This window comes from Macrobrachium rosenbergii, chromosome 19, assembly GCF_040412425.1.
Source record: "Macrobrachium rosenbergii isolate ZJJX-2024 chromosome 19, ASM4041242v1, whole genome shotgun sequence".
Classification (NCBI taxonomy): Eukaryota; Metazoa; Arthropoda; class Malacostraca; order Decapoda; family Palaemonidae; genus Macrobrachium; species Macrobrachium rosenbergii.
The window spans coordinates 31,236,657-31,255,975 of record NC_089759.1 but is presented as its reverse complement, the minus strand read 5'-3'; the positions used below and the strand labels follow the sequence as shown (position 1 = coordinate 31,255,975).

Below are 19,319 nucleotides of genomic sequence, written 5' to 3'. Positions count from 1 at the left end.
GTATGTATGTATGTATGTATATAACATGTATGTATGTATGTATGTATATACTGTCATTTACTTACTCAACCTCATATGATTACCAGTTACATAATTATATTTCAAAAATTATGAAATTAACGATATTTCGATCTATAATTTCATATCCAGTGGTTTTAGATTTGTATTTCTGTCAAGTTTTTAAGGACAACAAAAATGCTATGAGTTCCGTTAAGCCCAAATGTGAGACATTTTGGCCCACTAGATTTAGTTTAGTTTTACAATACACTGGTATAACAGATAATTTCAAGAAATATGTTGTGTGAAAAAATGTCAGAAATATATCCCAAAGCTCATTGAAAATTTATTTATAAGAAATAAGACGAAATTCCATTTTATTAATTAAGCGAAGGCTAACCCGTGACGGTAAAGGAACGTGAATTATCAACTTGTCCAAAATCCACTGTCAGCCGATGTCCCTCTCCTAAGAAATCATCTGGTCACCTGTCAAAGAGAAAGGTATCATGCTTTGTACTCAAAATTCTTTATCATGGAAATTTATAATAATGTTTTTAATATATATCTACTACTTTATTGTTAAGGAAAGTTAGTAAATAAATTTTCAAATCCCCTTCTTTTAAAGATGTTCGAACTGGTAAGCTTGACAGACAAAAATTTAATTTTAGATAAATAATGAAGAAACCAAACTTGACTGCAATTGAATTTATAAATACTGTAGATCTGATAAGAAACAATCTTAAAAGATCATTGAGGGGGTGCAAGTGAATAAACACAAGGCAGCATTATGCACATCATTAGCATTGTATTATTATTTCTTCTTTGCCTTTATTTTCACAATCCTTATAGCGTTTTTTTTTTACAGATTAATGGAATTGACAGGCAGATAGCCAATGAATCAGGCTCCTATTCTCAGTGATCCAAGTAAGTGGTAACAAAAGGGCTGATGTTTGAAACTCACGTTAGGTCAACTCTTTCAGCCAGCAAGTTCCAACAGACACACAAATGATGAGATGAAAAGCCCTGAAAACAACGTACAATGCTGAAAATATTGTTAAATTTTTCTTGTTACTCAGTCTTATACCTTAGAGAAACAGTATTAATCAGTCATTTGAGCTATACCTCGCCCTTATCGGCAGGCACTTGGCTTCTAGTGAATATTTGTTTTTTTATAAAGGTGAAGGAAATATTAGGATAATTTACTTGTGAGTGAAGGTAATTTTGGGGGTTTGGGGGCGTCAACATCAAGGGTATAATGAAAAACAAAGACTTGGGCTGTTCTTGATTGGCTTACTTTTGTTTCGTATCGAAGGTTACTCTTATTAGTTTTCATGTACTTTAAGTTCACATTATGCCAGACGTGTTATGAAGTGGAAACAGAATCTAGGTGTTTCCATATCACTTTCCGTCCCTAATATTATGCTGTGTAATTCATCCATATTCATGGTAGAGCGAATTTAGGATCGTATTTTATTATACTACCGTCTTTTATCTTATTGTTTTAAATGCAGTGCTTTAAGTAAAGATTTCAGTCATTCTGACCTCAGTGATAATGCTCTCCATAACAGGTCACCAGCTTTCTGTAATTATAAATATGTGATGTATAAAAGTGCGTAAGTTACTTATAGTGGATCCAAAATTATAATATTAAATAGTTATCTTATGGATAAGTATTTAATATTTGTGCAATACACCATCGACTGGCAAACGCTACTTTAAAATCTATAGAACAACGGGCCAATACACAGACCGGATGACTTCTTGAGCAAAGAGAAACAGAGTATTCCACTCTGAAAGTTAAAGATGTGGAGGAACCTTCCTCAAAAACTTGAGTGGCAAACGCTTTGTGCAAATAATGTGATGTTATCTATATCTCAGACCTGCCCCAAGCCTATATTGAATATAAAATAATGACCTACCTGCAGCCAATAAAAGGAATGGGCCTCCCAAGGAGTAGATGTCGAGAGGCTCTATACCACTTGGCTTGTCGTGTGTTGGTGACTGAAGACATTTCGTTGGAGAAGGATAATGTTTATTCACGATTTGCGAATAGATGCCTCCTTCGTGTATAGCTCTTATTCTGGAAATAGTCAGCTAGGTAAAATAAGAACAGTTGCGAAGCAGTTATATTCTGATTTATTTAGATATGAAGAATAATCAGTGCCATTTCAGTTTAGTCTTGCCTACAGTTTACTAACTGAAAACCTCTTTAACTCCCCAATAGACTTATAGTTGCAATACCAATTTCTATAAGGCTTTTTCTCTCTGCCAGACTAATTTTTACTCTTTGTTTGCTCAGTTATTTTCGTTTATTTAAAATGACCAAAATTGTTTGATGCTTTAATTAAAAGGCCTGTAACTATATTGTAAATCTTGTATTCTAATGCACTGACTAAAATACATTTTTTCCACCAAGAGTTCTTGATGCAAATCCCAATCCAGGACAAAATATAATGCAAGTATTTTCATTAGTTGATTTCAGCCAACTTTTATTGAAGGTGGATTACGAACCAAGGACGAGTTTATTTGATTCCGAGATCGATCCAGATGCGAATCGGTTACCATTTCAGGATTTCTTTTAAGGAAGATATCTTGAATGGTTTCCAATGGATTTCATTTGAGGTTTGCAGAAAGTTGTGCAATTAGTTGATAGAATTCCTAGATAAATTTGGGCCTAAATGCAAATTTAGATGAGGATCTAGGGTTTTTTTTTCAGTGAAATTCAACCATAGATGTGCCATGGCCAAGGGGAGGCACCGTTGTTGAATACTGATTTTCCTTTTAATTGGAAGATACCTCGAGCTGTTACTGATGGATTCCAGTGAAATTTCGTTATAGGGTGAACTACAGGTCAAGAAAATTTTTATTTAATTTTAAGGCTCATTCAGGCTTTTGTGCTGATCGAGATAATGGTCTATAACTTTTCCCTAATTTTTTTTTTTTTTTTTCAGAAAGGTGAGCTACAAGTAAAGAAAAACGTGAGTGGATAATAAGTTGTTCCAGATGCAAATGTGGATACAAATTCAACTCTTGGATTTTGTCGTCAGTGGAAAAATTTAACAAGTCGTTGGTGACTTTCAATGAAATTTTGAAAGGGTGTTACCCATCGGTTAAGGAAGGCTATAAGATTTTGAGTTTGACTGATATCTTCATATAGATTCACTAGAAACTAGAAAATTGTTAGCTGATATTCTTTTTAGTTGCCTTTTTTGTCAAATCTAAACGCTGCATATAATTTTTCGTGAAACTGGAAGTGAAATAAATAATTAGTATATTCCCTTTTGAGATGGGACCCATTCCACTTCCGATTCTAAATGTGGATCGGGACTTTTTCACTGGGTGTCAAATACATTAGATATAGGCCAGAGAATAGGCTACTAGATCTGAAATGGATGTAGACAGGGTATAGGCCTAAGATCATTGTTAGTCAGAAAATGTATCAAAAAATTGTTCTCGAACTTTATCTTTTTCTTTTGAGGGGTGTGGTAGGTCCCAAGGAACAACTAATTTACTCTAAACTTAGATGTTTATCTTATTTCCGAACCAAGATTTTAAAGGAGTTTCATGGAGGAATGGGTTATACGACAAGAAAGCGCTGATAAGACTTTGAAAAGGCTTAGGATTAGAATCTCTCAGTTATTTTCGCACTTTCGCACATTATTTTACGAATTATCGTTTTTTGTGATGCGTTATTTTAATTTTCTTTTTTACAATTTTGGACTAGAACTGAGGTTTGATTCATGAATTTTAAATTACTGTGGCATCGGCGGAAACGTGAGGGCTTTCAGGTCTCTTAAGTACAACTGGGCGGGCGCTTGTTATCACACTGACCAGTATTTCTTCCAGCAAACAAAAAACCAACTTACGCTCTATTAATTTTCTTGGAGTAAGGTGACCCTTTCCGTAGGGCAAAGGCTTGCATGTTGAAGTTTACTCTCTCCTTTGCGATGTACATGCGGCATTTGCCTGTGTTACTGCAAAGACGGTCAGGTTATCAAAACTATATCTCTTCTTGTAATCTCACTCCTTCTAAAATTTCAAATGTATTTGGAAATGTCAGGATATGCATTCCTTTTTCATTGGAAAACAAGTTCTTGAAGCAACTTTTTAATGATTAGCAAAGACGTTAGAATTTTTCGATGCATAATGTTGTAACTTATATTGCCTGGATAAATCTGCATTCTGAATCTCGCCCTAAAACCTTGTCCTTACTTTATAGAAATGGCCATCGAGCCAAACAGTTCGTTACCCCTATTATTTACTGAAGTATCAGTTAAAATTTCTGCTTTATCTATTTTCAACCAATAATCTTCTTATTGGTGTATTATTGTTTTCAAAGCATTTGTGGCAACGTCACCAAAAACCATGTTTTCCTCATTGCCAAAGTTAAAGTTGCTGATGGTTACTTTCAGTCTTACGACAGATTGATGTTAATTCTACAAGTACCCACATTAAAAAAAAAAACTTTCATTTAAATATATATACGGAGAAAAAGAAGACGTTGCTCGTTATCGTATGAAATTTTTATCCCTGCAAAAAAAAAAAAAAAAATATATATATATATATATATATATATATATATATATATATATATATATATATATATATATATATATATATATATATATATATATATATATATATATCACCTATCCAAGGTCATGAGTGGAAATTCATTGTCAGCATTGTCTACCTTCACAATACCTTTTCATTCTTCAACGTAATTTTATTTTTAAAGACTAGTAAAAACATTTAACACTTCAACGAGTACTTAAATTTTGTCTCTCCGACGTCCGTTGTTATCTCGTTGCTAAATTGTCATATTAATAAACCTACTTTCATTTGCAAATATATAGTTCATGCTTCCACCCATTCTTACCAATCCTTCTCGTGATGTATGAGCCGAATATCTTCTACAGTTTCTGCTTCGTACGAAATGTTCCATTCTGAACAGCTTACACAAAAACGGCATGTATAATTGTGTACATGTATGCTTATATTCATAGCACATCATAACTAAGAGTGTATGTGAATGTAACCGCTTGCAAATGTATGCATACACAATGCCATGCTGTTTATTCATAACCAGTAACTTTGCCTGCGTGTATTAACAAATGCTCTGATATGACAAACTCCCATGACTGATGCTACAGGGCCGCCTTAGAAGATGAGTTTCTCTTTACCTGTAATCCCACATGATCACCTTTTTCGCTCTGAGTCGGGGACAAATAGCAGCATATTTTCCTTCTGCCAGTTCCGTCTTGTTGTTATCACAGTCTACTATAAATCCCGAGCTCCGAACAAAAGCCAAACGCCTCGATTCATCTCTGGATTCCTGTTAATTAAGAAAAATTCTTTATTTACTGGCAACCTTCCATTTTATTTCCCTGTAGGACTTCTTTCTTTCGGTAATCTTCAACGACTGAAGTCTTAAACTTTAGAGATACAGGTGATATCTCATAATGACACTATCACATGATTGTATATGCTTGCTACTTCAGACTTCTTCACTGAGAATCTTATGTGATAAAGGTTTATAATGACAGGGTTTAGTACAACTCGCCAACATCTGGGATTGAGTTAGGGTCGGCGAACCGTGTTTCAGAGCACAAGCTTGGCTCCTTTTCTTCTCTCTCTCTCTCTCTCTCTCACACACACACACACACACACACACACACACACACACACATACACACACACATGACATCCTTGATCAAAACATATAGTTATTTATTTTACGATAACATTTTTCTTACCCTCATCGTTACTAAAATTTTTCTAGTCCTCTGTTTATCATCGGTTGTCAATATCACTCTCTGTGTCTGACTTATTCAGGGATGCAGACTAGATCTGTTTCGATAGTATCTTACGAAATAGCTTTTAATAGCACCTTACAAAATAGCTGACAAGGAAATCGGGACAATTCGCGACGAGTACGTTTGTTTTCAAATACCATTGGTGTGGAAAGTAGCTATCTGTGATCAGCCTCGATATTTGCAGTAGATCTGCTTTTTCTTTGTCTCAGGATAACAGACAACCATCATTGGGTAATAAGGATGAGTTAGGTTGTTGTACTTCATCTAAACATATATGGTTTTAAGTTACTCCCTAGGTTTTTTTTGTAGTATGATTCTTCAATCAATATTCTAATTTTCTTAAACAAATCTGGAAAAAATTATCGGGGCGCCAAATACAAACAAGATAGCAGTCATTGATCCCTTTATCCTTTAACTGCCTTCCTTAAAGCTTCAAGAGTCTTGGTTGCTTTGCAGCATTAAAACGAAATCTCATCAGCATTTAGTAACACGATAAACACTGTTCCATTCACCTCTATCTTGTAATATTTCATAGTTTATAACCATTGCTTTCCCTTTGTTTTGAAATCTTAGTCTCGACTTTCAACATCTCCTGTCCTGAACACTCCTATTCTCTCCAAATGACCACTCCATCTAAAGTAACATTTTTTTACACATATACTAACCAGCTTACAGAATCATTGGTAGAGCGGGAAACGTTTCATCTTATCAGCAGCCCTTAACCAACATATACTACTCAGGGAATTATTCACTTCAATAGCGTATATATATATATATATTTTTTTTTTTACAACCACACGTCTTTCCCAAGCTAAAGCCCGGATGGAATAGCCTTTCCCTATAGACACTCTCGCTCTTCCAAACCTTTGGCTTCATTTGTTCTGCACTTCACTATTTCCCCCTATTCCTTCCTCGTTTGTAACATCTACTCCTGCTACCTGAATCTTTCATTCTCCCACCATTCATACTAATGCTCTTTAGCTTACTATTTCTAGGTCTTATTTATATTCATAACAGTACTTGATGATCTGAACGACAAATGTGACTTACCTGAAGCATCCTGGTTGTGTGTGTGTTCAGTAAGAGTTTCCATGGAATGCCTTTCTGATGGACGAGGTCGTCGATCGAGTCGATCGTAATGACGACTTTCGGGAGGGTCAGCATGGCCACGAGGATCCCGCTATAGGCCGCGATTAGGATTATCGCTGACAGGAGCCATGCTGCTATAAGGGTCCGACCTGCATCTAGATTGGGTGCCCAGGTGGATCCTACGGTATGAATATCAGTAATTTTTCTTTAAAAAAAAAATATAAGAAGTAAAAATGCGCCGAAGTTTCTTCGGCGCAATCGAGTTCTCTGTATATATAATGCTGTGTGAAACTCTCAGCCACGGCCCATAAAACTCTCAGCCGCGGCCCATGAAACTTTCAGCCACGGCCCGGTGGCATGTGTTGTTGGCACCTATAGCGGCGCCAGACGCACGATCATGGCTAACTTTAACCTTTAATGAAAGAAAAAACTACAGAGGCTAGAGGGCTGCAATTTGGTATGTTCAATGATTGAAAGGTGGATGGTCAACATACCAATTTGCAGCCCTCTAGCCTCAGTAGTCAAGATCTGAGGGCGGACAGAAAAAGTGCCATCTCAATAGTTTCTTTTGATATAATATTTCAGTTCTACATCACAAAATGACAAGATGAATCAAACTACCTGTATATAACAGTTTGTCTGTGCTGTCAGTACTCCTGACGCTTTATTTATGCACTTGTGAGAAATTTAACGCAAATTCATTCGAGCTCGGTCATTGAAGCTAGGGACACCAGATGTTTACTGGATGAGAACATATCCACATATCCAGACCCATTACAAAATGATAACAGCGCCTCACTGATCCATAGACCACCAAAACAGATATTTTCAACCAAATTCCTTCATATCATTTTGATATATTTGTGGATGGACAAAAATCTAAACAAACAAGTCGGTGAATTTATCACCTTTTTTAACTTCTCTGTCTGAGGTAATGAGCCGCTAGCTTCAGATATAAACTATCAGATTTATATATACATACAAAAACTGTTATTAGATTCAATCTTCATTATTTTAATCAATCTATGGTCTTCTCTTTACTAATGTGATATGATTTAAAATCATTTTTTTGAAAATGAACGAAGTTTAGAGGTGTAAAAAAGATGGAGGTAAAATGGGGACATTTTTCTGTGTGGTAGAAAGTAGGCCCAAGGGTGCAACTTGGCTTGTTTTTTCGTATATTACCAAAACCTTACTCTTAATTATGAAGATATTCTATACTTAAAGTAAAAGCGTAAAGTTATTCCTGTAGATCTAGTTCTCAAATTTTCTGCACAGCGAAACTAAATCGCATAATCCCCTTCATATGTTCTCAATTACGTTGGTTGTTAACAAATGAAGTAATTCACGAGTTTCACAGTAAAACAGTTCTGCATTCAAATATCTTACCTTTGTTGGCGATGGTTTGCAAAACGAACATAAATGACTTGTCAAAAATGTCGTTTGTTCGAAGGTCTACGATTTTCTTAGCAACAGTTTCGAAGACCATCAACATTAGTGCCATGACAGATAGGCTGCAAAGTATCAGAAGCCATACCTGAAATTTAGTTTAACAAAAAAAAGCAAAAAATAACAGTTAAGCTCATTTCATCATAACAGAGTTACAGCGGAGTTTTAGACAGGAAAACCACAAATATTTTCTTTCTTTTTCTTCTTCATCTCTGACTCGTTTCACAGATGCTGATATCCACTGACAGCTGGGGAAGGGGGAGGGGAAGGGGAGGGGTAAGTTGTTGCTGGTAGGTAATGGACTGGGAACGAACTATGGACTTTCAAAGTTGATTGAAAACTGTACCAGTATGTCTATTCTTCACATCATCAATATGTCAATACACAGGCGCGAGCGCACACACAAAACACACACAAAACACACTGTCACATAATACATGCATGCATGCATATATATATATATATATATATATATATATATATATATATATATATATATATATATATATATATATATATATATATATATATATATATATATATATATATATATATATATATATATATATACATATATATATATATATATATATACACACACACATACATACATATACAGTACATATGAGGGAGGTAACACATTCTTCTGGTTATCTAAATTTCCCACCACTTTGAAACTTGTAGGACGAGGAATTTTTTCCAGCGCGACCGAATCTAAGTAAGACTTATGATTTTTCATTCTTTTTCTGATATATTGATTTAAAATAATTTAATGATATGCTGAATTAAGTTTTAACAAAGAATCAGTAGGCGGTGATTTGCAGAACCAAACGTTCTGTAAAAGCATGAAGATATTCTCTCCAGTCTCCCCTTAAACAGTTACAAAGAATGTACGTCTTGTGCGGACGTCGTCCTCGTACCGAAAGTGGTTACTCTATGGTCCTTGACAGTGACGTCAGCAAGATCTAACTTTACTGTAAAGTTCGTTCGTAGTTCGTACGTTGTCAGTGTGAGTGTAATTTTACTGTGTTTTTTGTGCTGTAGCTAGATCGTGGACGCTTGCTGGGGGAACGATGGACAGTAGAAAGCGCTTTTAACTACAAATGTTCTTCTCGTGCTGTGAAGTTGCGTGTTGTGTGATATTTTGTCGTCTGGAAGGTCTACGTGAAGTATGTTTACATTTACAATCTCGGCAGACTCGAGAGTTTGATGTTTTGATAGTTTTCGTTACTGGTTAAATTATTGCTTCCAGACTAACGTTAATTTAAATTGTAGTTTAGTCAGTGTCATTCTTTTCAGTTGTTTACTAATTTAATACTTTCGGCTATAATGGTATATACATTCATAACTAGGCTGTTGCATTACTCTCAAGTTACGCATCTCAAACTTCGACATTTTTTTACTTTTATGAGTTTTAATGTTTTCTGTTATATATGTTGCGAATACATTCTATTTTTTATGAAATAAAACTAAGAACGACCGGTATCAGCTTTTCAGTTTTTAAGATTTTCATAACACTAGAATTTTCTCCTTGCCATAATGTTACTCATTAACGGTCTGCTTAACCTGTTTGAGCTCCTACAATATAACTAAATAGGGAAAGAATCTCTAGTTCCATATTACTGATTTTAATATTTTTCAGGGTCGGACCAGCACAAGAAGGAAGACTTGCGAAGTACAAATTTGTTGGAATTATTTGTAGTCTAGGACTGGAGATTTTGGATATTGAAAAAAAAGGTTCGTTTTCAATCTGTTGTGTTATGTTAAAACAAAGCTAATATTGTTCTGTCGTGTCCCTTTAAGCTTTATGTATACTTTGAATGTCAAAACTTCATTAAGTATAAACAAAATTGAAATTTTAAAATTAATTTCAGATATTCGTGAACCACACTGAATCCAGTTTAACTTCAAACTAATCTTCGAAGAAATATGTATTGACAAACTTCAAAATTCTGAAAACTGAAATATGCCCTTCAGGACTGATTAACAAGTCAACGAAAGTGAGGTATGTAGTTCGTCTACCAGCCATCCAAATACATTTTTTCTTTTTCCTTCCATCCTTGCAGGGGTGATGCCCCTGTAGTGGTGGAGGCTCCCCTCATGCCCTGTTCCGTAGGTCTTATGACCTACGGGCAGGGTCGTGGGAGGTTTCAAGTAATTCGCATTTTTTTTCAGGCGCATTTCTAGCCATTTTAAGTAATTACCATAACAAAAATGAAGTATTATGATACAAGTTTTAGAAGTAACGTAACTGCTTTTGTTCTACACTTTGGAGTCCCTTAAATTTGACTAATCTTTAGGTAGCTGATGTCTTTTAGTTATACTTCTTTGAAATTAAGGCAGTGAGCTAGGCTATGGCATTTGACCTTTTTCTATAGAACTTTACCTGCTGAACAAGAATTTAAAGTAATATTTTGTCGCTCGGCTGTAATTAACCTTTAAATTATCTTAGAACTGTGGCCGACAGTAAAGGGGACCTGCTGGGAATCGGGGTTTTGCGTGGGGTAAAACACTTTCAAGAATAGCTAATGGTAAGGGGGGCCCGTCGGGAATTCGGGGTTTTGGGTGGGGTAAATAACCTGGGAAAAGGTTTGGGCACCTTATTGTTGCATTTCCTGTTATATACGTCATTTGGAACACGAAAAACAAGTGTAAAAAAAAGGGCGAATAAATGGACAGCGGGAGCCATTTCAAATGCACTTTTCATGTAGTACTACTACTGCTGATTCCAGGCCCTATCACACATGCACGGTCTTACAGGGGAGCTTGATGCCTCCAAGTTCTTCAACTAAGAGAGTAGTATTCTAAGCCGGTGTTCCGCAGTGAGTTAGACTGTGGCAATTAACATTTTCCTTTGTTATTTTACTTGTTTTACAAGAATTTAAAGTAATATTCTTTTTACATTTTCTGTAACCCCTGTTGCTAGCTTGCGCAGCGCAACATTACCGCCTGCCAGAACATATGAGCTTGCCAAGAGTATTTCAAAATGCAGATAAGGCACGAAGCGCCGTTCCGCCACCCCCAAACTGAAAGCAGGAATGGTAATATTTTGCCAGTCGGCTGTAGCTAAACTGAACTTTGTTTACCATTTATGTTTCTTCGCCCTGATCGAAAGCTTCGAATAGTGTCCAGTCGAGCTAGACTATGGCAGTTGACGTTTTTCTTATGTTATTTTACTTGCTTTACAAGAGTTTAAGGTAATATTTTGCTGGTCGGCTGTAGCTAAACTGTAATTTACCTTTGAACTGGATAGGTCAGTGCAGGGAACCCATTGGTACCGTCGTGTAGCCTTCGAAGGTCAATTACAGCTCAGTTACAGCCGGCCGACAAAATATTACTTTAAATTCTTGTAAAGCAAGTAAAATAACACAGGAAAACGTCAACTGCCATAGCCTACCTCACCGCGGACAGCCGGCTTAGTATTACTAATTAGCCTATAAATTTGTAGTAACGATTTGAAGTGTTAACAATTCCTAAATTCAGAGCATCTTTATTTTAATTTTCCTGTTTGGTTTCAGACTTAAATATTTTTTGAAAAATTAATGTAACTTTGGGTTTTTACTCTGTCGTGACAAGGACAGTGAATTAATTGTGCTTTAAAGATTTTGTTCCCTAGTTTGAGTTAACATATTTATTGTCATCACTGAAAGTTTAATAGCTTACTGAATGAGCTTTATGCATATAATAACAGACCCTTAGTTTTACTGTGGTACCAGTACAATGAACTAACTCACGCATATCAATAGGGCTAACAACTACCATACTACTGTTGCTAAGTTGCTCTTAAGCCTGCATTGTCAACCAAGCCTAGTGTAGATTTTACTACACCTTTGCTTAGTGGCCAAATCATTGACCTTTGACCTTTTCCCTACCTGATTCATACCCCTGGCCACTGCACTTGTTACTGTCTTTGACTTTCTTTGCACTCAGGTTTATTTTCTATGTAGTAAGGGGTGTATCTACTGTGAAAATTTTGTAGTAGAGCTTTAACTTTGTTTCCATAGAATACAATTATCTGATGTATATAGGAGTATTGCTGTTGCAAGCCAGAAATTGCTGTTGCAAGCCAGAAATTGCTGTTGCAAGCCAGAAATTGCTGTTGCAAGCCAGAAATGGCTGTTGCAAGCCAGAAATTGCTGGTGCAAGCCAGAAATAGTCGTTGACGCTTTATAACAAGGTGCCTAATTGGCGGTAGGTTATGAAAAGGCCAGTGGTAGGATACTTGTTACTTTCTTGTCCATCTTTCACTGTTGTTTGTATGTTGCTTTTTGTCCGAAGTAAATTTATACCTTGCTGATTGTAAACGATAAATATTTTTGTTTCATTAGGCAATTTATAATTGGAGATGTTTGAGAAAATGAAAGATCAACTATTTGACATAAAAATATTTTGGTTTTAGCAATGAAATTATGGTTGATTTTAGTACTGTTAGTAATAACAAAAGAGAAAAATTTTGATTCGACAGAAGGAAGTATTAACTAATTTAAAATAAAAAAAAATGGTTGCAACGTTCCAAATTAAATAAATGTTTTATAGGAGTTGGTGATTTCTTTAAACTCTTCATATTATAACTGTAGATGTTTGAGAAAAAAAAGATCATTCATTTGATATAAAAATATATTTTTCCATATATATATATATAAATATATATGTTTTATATATATATATTATATATATATAGTAAATATATATTAATATATATATATATATATATATATATATATATATATATATATATATATATATATATATATATATATATATATATATATATATATATATATATATATACATACACACACATGACTGTTGGGTAACAAATCTTACTTTCCATGAGTATGGCTTCAGAAATCCTCCCAGGTTACTTTTAAGCTTTGGCCTCAGGGTTTAAGATGATCTCGTTGTCGTAGATGACTGAAGAAGTAAACTCCACTGCCGCATTTCGTTCAATGTTCATACCAAACGGGCCAATAGAAAGCTCCACCTCCTTTCATATGACGAGAGAAGAGGAACGTTGTCAGGGTAGATTTGAATAATTACTCCTATATATATTAAATATAATATATATATATATATATATATATATGTATATATATATATATATATATATATATATTATATATATATATATATATATATATATATATATATATATATATATATTATTAAAACAATTTATTTATTTTGCCGACGACGTTTCGCAATATCTCATTGCATCCTCAAGGCTACACTTTACAAAATCACTTAAAATCTTATTTAAAAAAGCGTAAAGAAAATATAAAATTATTATTAAAACAACAGTAAAATTTGCCGACGACGTTTTCAATCTCATTGCATCCTCAAGACTAATATAAAAATACCTAAACTGAGTTTAAAAAAGAAAGTAAAAACAATCTAAAATTCTCTAAATATAGGACCTAAACTGATTTAAAAGAAAGTAAAACCTCTAAAAGTCAAAAAGTTGAATCCGCTGTTACCAGGAGTCAGTTTCAAGACTAGCCGCAAACTGTCCAGACCCGAAGCCTCCAACATACGTAATCATGAGTTGCACTGCAAAACCAACATCAATTCTGCAGATTTTAAAATCATATCTTCCATGCAAGAAGAGGGGGAACTAACTACAGTACTTTACAGTCCATCATAATTAAAACTACCATCCCCTCGTTAAACACCCAGGCAGCCTCCACAGCTATTCATAGCATAACTGGTCGTTTGTTTATATTTTGTTCTGCATTTCAACTTTTACTCACCCGCTTTCTTTTTTAGTGTTTTAAATTCTTTTTAACTCAGTTTAACTAAGATGCCATCATGGTTATCATTTACACGTATCTGGTTATCTATAACGATTTTTAGTTTGTAATTTTTAGTTTGTAATTTTACTTTTTTAACCCTTTTTTTTTTAAATAAGATTTAACGTGGTTTTGTAAATTGCAGTCTTGAACATGCAATCAGGTATTGCGAAACGCCGTCGGCAAAATAAACTGTTGTTTGAATGTACGTGCTGCCTTTTCCTGGATGCCTCCTTGATAGCTACTATGAAGCTTACAGCTATATGACTTTATATTATATATATATATATATATATATATATATATATATATATATATATATATATATATATATATATATATATATATATATATATATATATATATATATATATATATATATATATACATATATATATATATATATATGTGTGTATTATACATATATGTATTGTGTGTGTGATGTTCAGAGGGCTATGTGGTTATTAAAATGAGATATATATGTAATATATATGAATTATGTATATCTCATTTTAATAACCACAACGCCCTCTGAACTTCTCGGTTTCACCACAATTGTGGATTTTTATCCAAAAAGTGTGAAGAAATCGAGAAACTAAGATGCCATCATGGTTATCACATTTCCTTACGTATTTGGTTAAAAGTGACTAGAAGCTATACGTACTAGAATGTGACTAGAAGCTATGTGTGTGTGTGAGTGCATGTGTATGTGTATGTATGTGAGTGTAATTCAAAACCAAGCTTGAATCCTGGTTGGAAAATTAGACACTACAACCCAAAGGGTCCCCACTGAAGTAAGGGAAATTGCAAGTCTTTGAAGATTCCAAGATAGTATCTTTTCATCATCTCGATAGTTCTTACATTTTTACAAAAATGTGCAGTTATTATCTGTTGATAATTTTCGTAATTTTCCATAACTTGCACAATCAATATATAGGTCTAACTATCCATAAGCATAATTTTCCAAGTTTGTCAGATTCTATTCAGATAACTTCTTCCCTCTGACGTAAATTTTGTGTGGTCTTTTGAAACATCCTTGGGAGCATGCTTTTGCTGTTGATTATACCCCATGAAGTGTATCAAAATATCTTGGTACGCACGACTTCTTTTCCTAATCACTTTTGACAAGGAGTTTGTTGAAATCAGCCAGAATTTTGGTTGGAAAGGAAATTTCTTATAATTTCAGTGATGAATGTTCTTCCACGGTTACGGGATACTTTAGGGGCTTCATCCCTTAGCCTATATGGGGTACATAGTTTATTTTATAATTTTCATGAGTAATGAGTCATTTTAGTTTGCTGCAGAGATTTGCAGAGAGATAGAGAGGTGTGCTGTTTCTAATGGCACCTTACAGCACAATATAGAAAGTTTTCTGTACATCCGTCATCATGATAGGATGCTAGAAATATAAACACAACGAAGGGATTCTGTGATCAACTAGCAGTGAAGAAGAAGAAGGTGTAGTGTGTCTTTCTTTCTTGGAAAATGTCGTCCGCAACAACTGTCATAGACAACTCTGACCGTGGCCTAATTGCCACAACAACACAGACATCACTCAGTGGAACAGGCATCTCCAATTTCCAGCTTCCAGCAGTGATGAATATTTAATGTATAAAAGTTTTCAATAGGTGCTGATATCTGATAGGCTAGGAATACTTCAACTGATGGAATGAACCTACCGATCTATTAACCATGCCAATCATTCCAGTCCACGTCCCATCCGGCTTCTGTAACCCCCACTGTTTGTCTTGAGGAAAGAGAACCTCGTAGCTGGAAAGGAGAAGCAAATTAGTGGAAAGTAATTACTGAAAAGTTCAAAATTTTTATTTTTTTGTCTAAAGAAACGGCAGAAACTATTCATGGCAAATATTTTTCAACAAAATATTCACTTTAACACCTATCGTTCGAAAACTAATTTAGTTCGATTTTATCTTATATATTGATATAGGCAACTTACTTGAAATCCGAATATATCTAACAGAATAATATGAGTTACTTTTTAAGAAAAACCATATATTTCCAGTTTCAGTATCAACTATTTAGTCATCCAATTAAATATTTTATGGAAATATTTATCAGCTACTTACTTCAAATCTTCATGTAATAAACGGTATGAGAACAACTATATACTTACAATCCAAATAAATTTAAAAGCATCACTAATAAGTGAAAACCCGACATACTGCATTATATTGTAAATTGAACAAACGTGCCAGAATTATACAGTATTTGAATTCTAGATAAACTTCGCAGTTTATCAGCTGCTTACTTTAAAATCAGATATACATCAGACTATTATGTTTAGCTACTTACTCGAAATTAAGATATTGCGCCAAAATGTCCAGATATTCGCCTGTGATTCCTCCAATATATACCGTGCCGTTGTCGTATATCTTGGTATACTTGGGTGCAGGAATAAAGGGACGACATAATAAAAATAATTTTTTTAAAAAAGGGAAATGGAAGGAACTTCATATATTATATATATATATATATATATATATATATATATATATATATATATATATATATATATATATATCTATCTATATATATATTTATTCTTCTTCTTCTTCTTCTTTTAACGTTCTTTTTCCAATTTTTTGTATGGGGTTATATATAAGTATATACTAGCTGACCAACCCGGCGCTGCCTGTGAAAGATTGTGAAGAACTCAGAAAAATTTCCTTGCATCTCCTTGCACTGACTGTCCCTTTTATCCAGGGATTAATATGCTAACTGTCCCTTTTACCCAAATTTTACAGTGCTTACTGTCTCATTCATCCAGGTATTACTGTGGTAACTGTCCCTTTTATCCAGAAATTACTGCACTAATTGCCCATTTTGCTGACTGTCCGCTTATCCAGATATTACTGTGGTGACTGTCCTATTTATCCATGTATTACTGTGGTGGCTGTCCCTTTTTCCAGGTATGACTGTACTGACTGTCCCATTCATCCATGTAGTACTGTAGTGACTGTCCCTTTTATCCAGGCATTACTGTACCTCCTTTCATATGCTCTTTCTTCCATCTGACTTTCCACCCTCTCCCAAGAATTGATTCATGGTGCAACTGCGAGGTTTCCCTCCTGTTACACCTTTCAAACCTTCTTACTGTCAGTTTCCGTTTCAGCACTGAATGACCTCATAGGTCCCAGTGCTTGTCATTTGGCCTAAATTCTGTATTCAGTTCGATTCCTACTTCTTAAAGCTTCTGAACTATACACTCTTCTAACGAACATATTTCCTCTTTACGTGGCCAAGCCATCCCAAAATTTTTTTAATCATCCTTTCACCTATGCTGACCTTCCTCCATAGATTTCCATGCTTCCAAAGTTTTTAGCTCTTCTTACGTATTATATACTAAGTAAACAATTCCTCTCACCAGCTTCAGCCTTTCATTCTATCATTCACTTTCAACATTCACACTACTTCCGTAAAAGAGACTTGGTTCAACAATGCCCCCATACATCATACCTTAGGTTTCGTAGACTCTCCTAATCTCTTTCCAATCATTTTCGACAGCCGTGTTACTTTTCTTACATACCTATTCTACGACTCACTTCTTGGCTGTTTCTGTCATCCTCGATGATATTTACCCCTAAGTACCTAAATAAATCAGCCACATCTATTCTTCCAACATCCAAATAAATATTCACAGTTCCATCTACATGGTTTTCGTTTATGCTCATAACCTAGCCATTGCTCACATATGCTTTGAAATGCATCGTTTTGCAAACCCTTTTAAATTTCTCACTAGTTTCTACAATCTCTCTTGAACATTTCCAGTCAGAACTCCCTCATCTGTAAACGTCAATCTTTTATCACTTTAATTATCACTTAACTTTAATCATCACTTATTTTCTTATCCCACAACATGGCACCTACATATGTCCTTTCTTAAAAATAATGAACAGCTAGGGCGACATAACACACAATAATCTCAACCCATTTTGAACACAAACATATAAGTCATTCTTTCATCAAAATATTCTAACACATGCTTGGCTTCTTTCATACAATCTCTTATTTGATCTCTAGTATACATCTTCAACACTCTCCACATTCTTACTAAGTCAGTTTTATCATAAGATTTTTCTATGATGATGAACGTTACATCTAGATTTATCATTTATTTTTTTTAGCTTCGCAAATAGCTATTTCATAATAATCACTTGATTCTCGGGATCTAGACTCTTGCTATCCTTCCCTTATCAGTCGTTCTGTCCTCTGTTTTAATTTCTCAGTAAAAATCCTGCCATGCACATTCCCTAGTATACCAAACAACGTTGTGCCATTATAATTCTCAAAGTCTGTTCGATCCCCATTTTTTTAATGGAATAATTATTTTTCTGATGCACTCGGAGGTGCCTTTCCCCCATTCTAACAAACCTTACAAACCCTGGTCAACCCCTCGGGCACTCCTACTTCAGTACTGCAGCATCATTTGCAATTTCCAACAGTCTGGGTATCTTCTCGTCCTTCAACCTCTTACTTATTGCCACGTGGTCAAGAGTGACCTCCGAAGTCATTTTTAAACTCACTCAATCTTTGAACTTGCATTGTTCATTCCTGCCCCTTTTTAATTTTCCACATTCACCATATCTTAAAATGCTCACTTTATCGACCCAGGACTGCATCCACTTAAAAACATATCAATCTTACAGTGGGATCTAGTTGCCCATTAACCTTTCTACTTTTAGTTCTCTGTAGAACAAAACCTTACAATAAATTTTTCCTCAGATAAGGGGTATTCACATTTGCCCGGGTTCTTGCATCATTAGACAAGCATTCCACATGCATTCATTACACTGGATGAGCTTATGAGTTCCATACAAAATCCCCTCCCAACCTCAAGAGTTGTGAGCAACCTCCATAAAGGAGCTCTTTCTTTGAGGGAGCAGGAAAGGAAGAGTTGCTGTGGAGATCGCAGCTTTGGCTTTTTGTAATAAAGACGAGTAAATAACGTTCCAGCCTTCATCATACATACAGTAGGTGGTGACAATAATAACATCAAGAAGAAGAAGAAGAAAAAAGAAATAGAGAATAGGGAAAATTCATATGACAAAATGCTAAGAAGTTTATACACGACTGAAGTATGGAAGGCTCTTGATATATAATGCCATTGAGTTGAATATTGCACATTAATTTCTAGAGTCTTGCAATGAAGTTTGCCATT

At 34.8% G+C, this 19,319-nt stretch overlaps 1 protein-coding gene and 1 long non-coding RNA gene across 2 annotated transcripts in view; one reads left to right on the top strand and one right to left on the bottom strand.

The window, feature by feature from the left end:
- Positions 1-463: 463 nt before the first annotated feature.
- Positions 464-8,406, bottom strand: LOC136848529 (probable glutamate receptor). The gene is made up of 6 exons (XM_067120800.1): positions 8,292-8,406; positions 6,864-7,081; positions 5,181-5,332; positions 3,864-3,971; positions 1,917-2,077; positions 464-483 (listed from the first exon to the last, which is right to left on the bottom strand). The coding sequence occupies exons 1-6, from the start codon at positions 8,404-8,406 to the stop codon at positions 464-466; spliced, it is 774 nt and encodes a 257-aa protein (XP_066976901.1).
- Positions 8,407-9,372: 966 nt separating this feature from the next.
- The window catches only part of LOC136848477 (uncharacterized), a 39,730-nt gene continuing 29,783 nt past the window's right edge, over positions 9,373-19,319 (top strand). Inside the window, exons 1-3 of the long non-coding RNA XR_010856031.1 lie at positions 9,373-9,520; positions 9,994-10,088; positions 10,226-10,356. This is a non-coding gene — a long non-coding RNA (uncharacterized lncRNA). The remainder of the gene's footprint in view (positions 9,521-9,993; positions 10,089-10,225; positions 10,357-19,319) is intronic.

Coding starts and splice junctions, on each gene's coding strand:
- LOC136848529 (XM_067120800.1), bottom strand. CDS start 8,406: ATGGCACTAATGTTGATGGTCTTCGAAACTGTTGCTAAGAAAATCGTA. Junction 5,333..6,863: donor ACACAACCAGGATGCTTCAG/GTAAGTCACATT, acceptor CTTAATTAACAG/GAATCCAGAGATGAATCGAG. Junction 3,972..5,180: donor GTGATCATGTGGGATTACAG/GTAAAGAGAAAC, acceptor CCGTCTTTGCAG/TAACACAGGCAAATGCCGCA.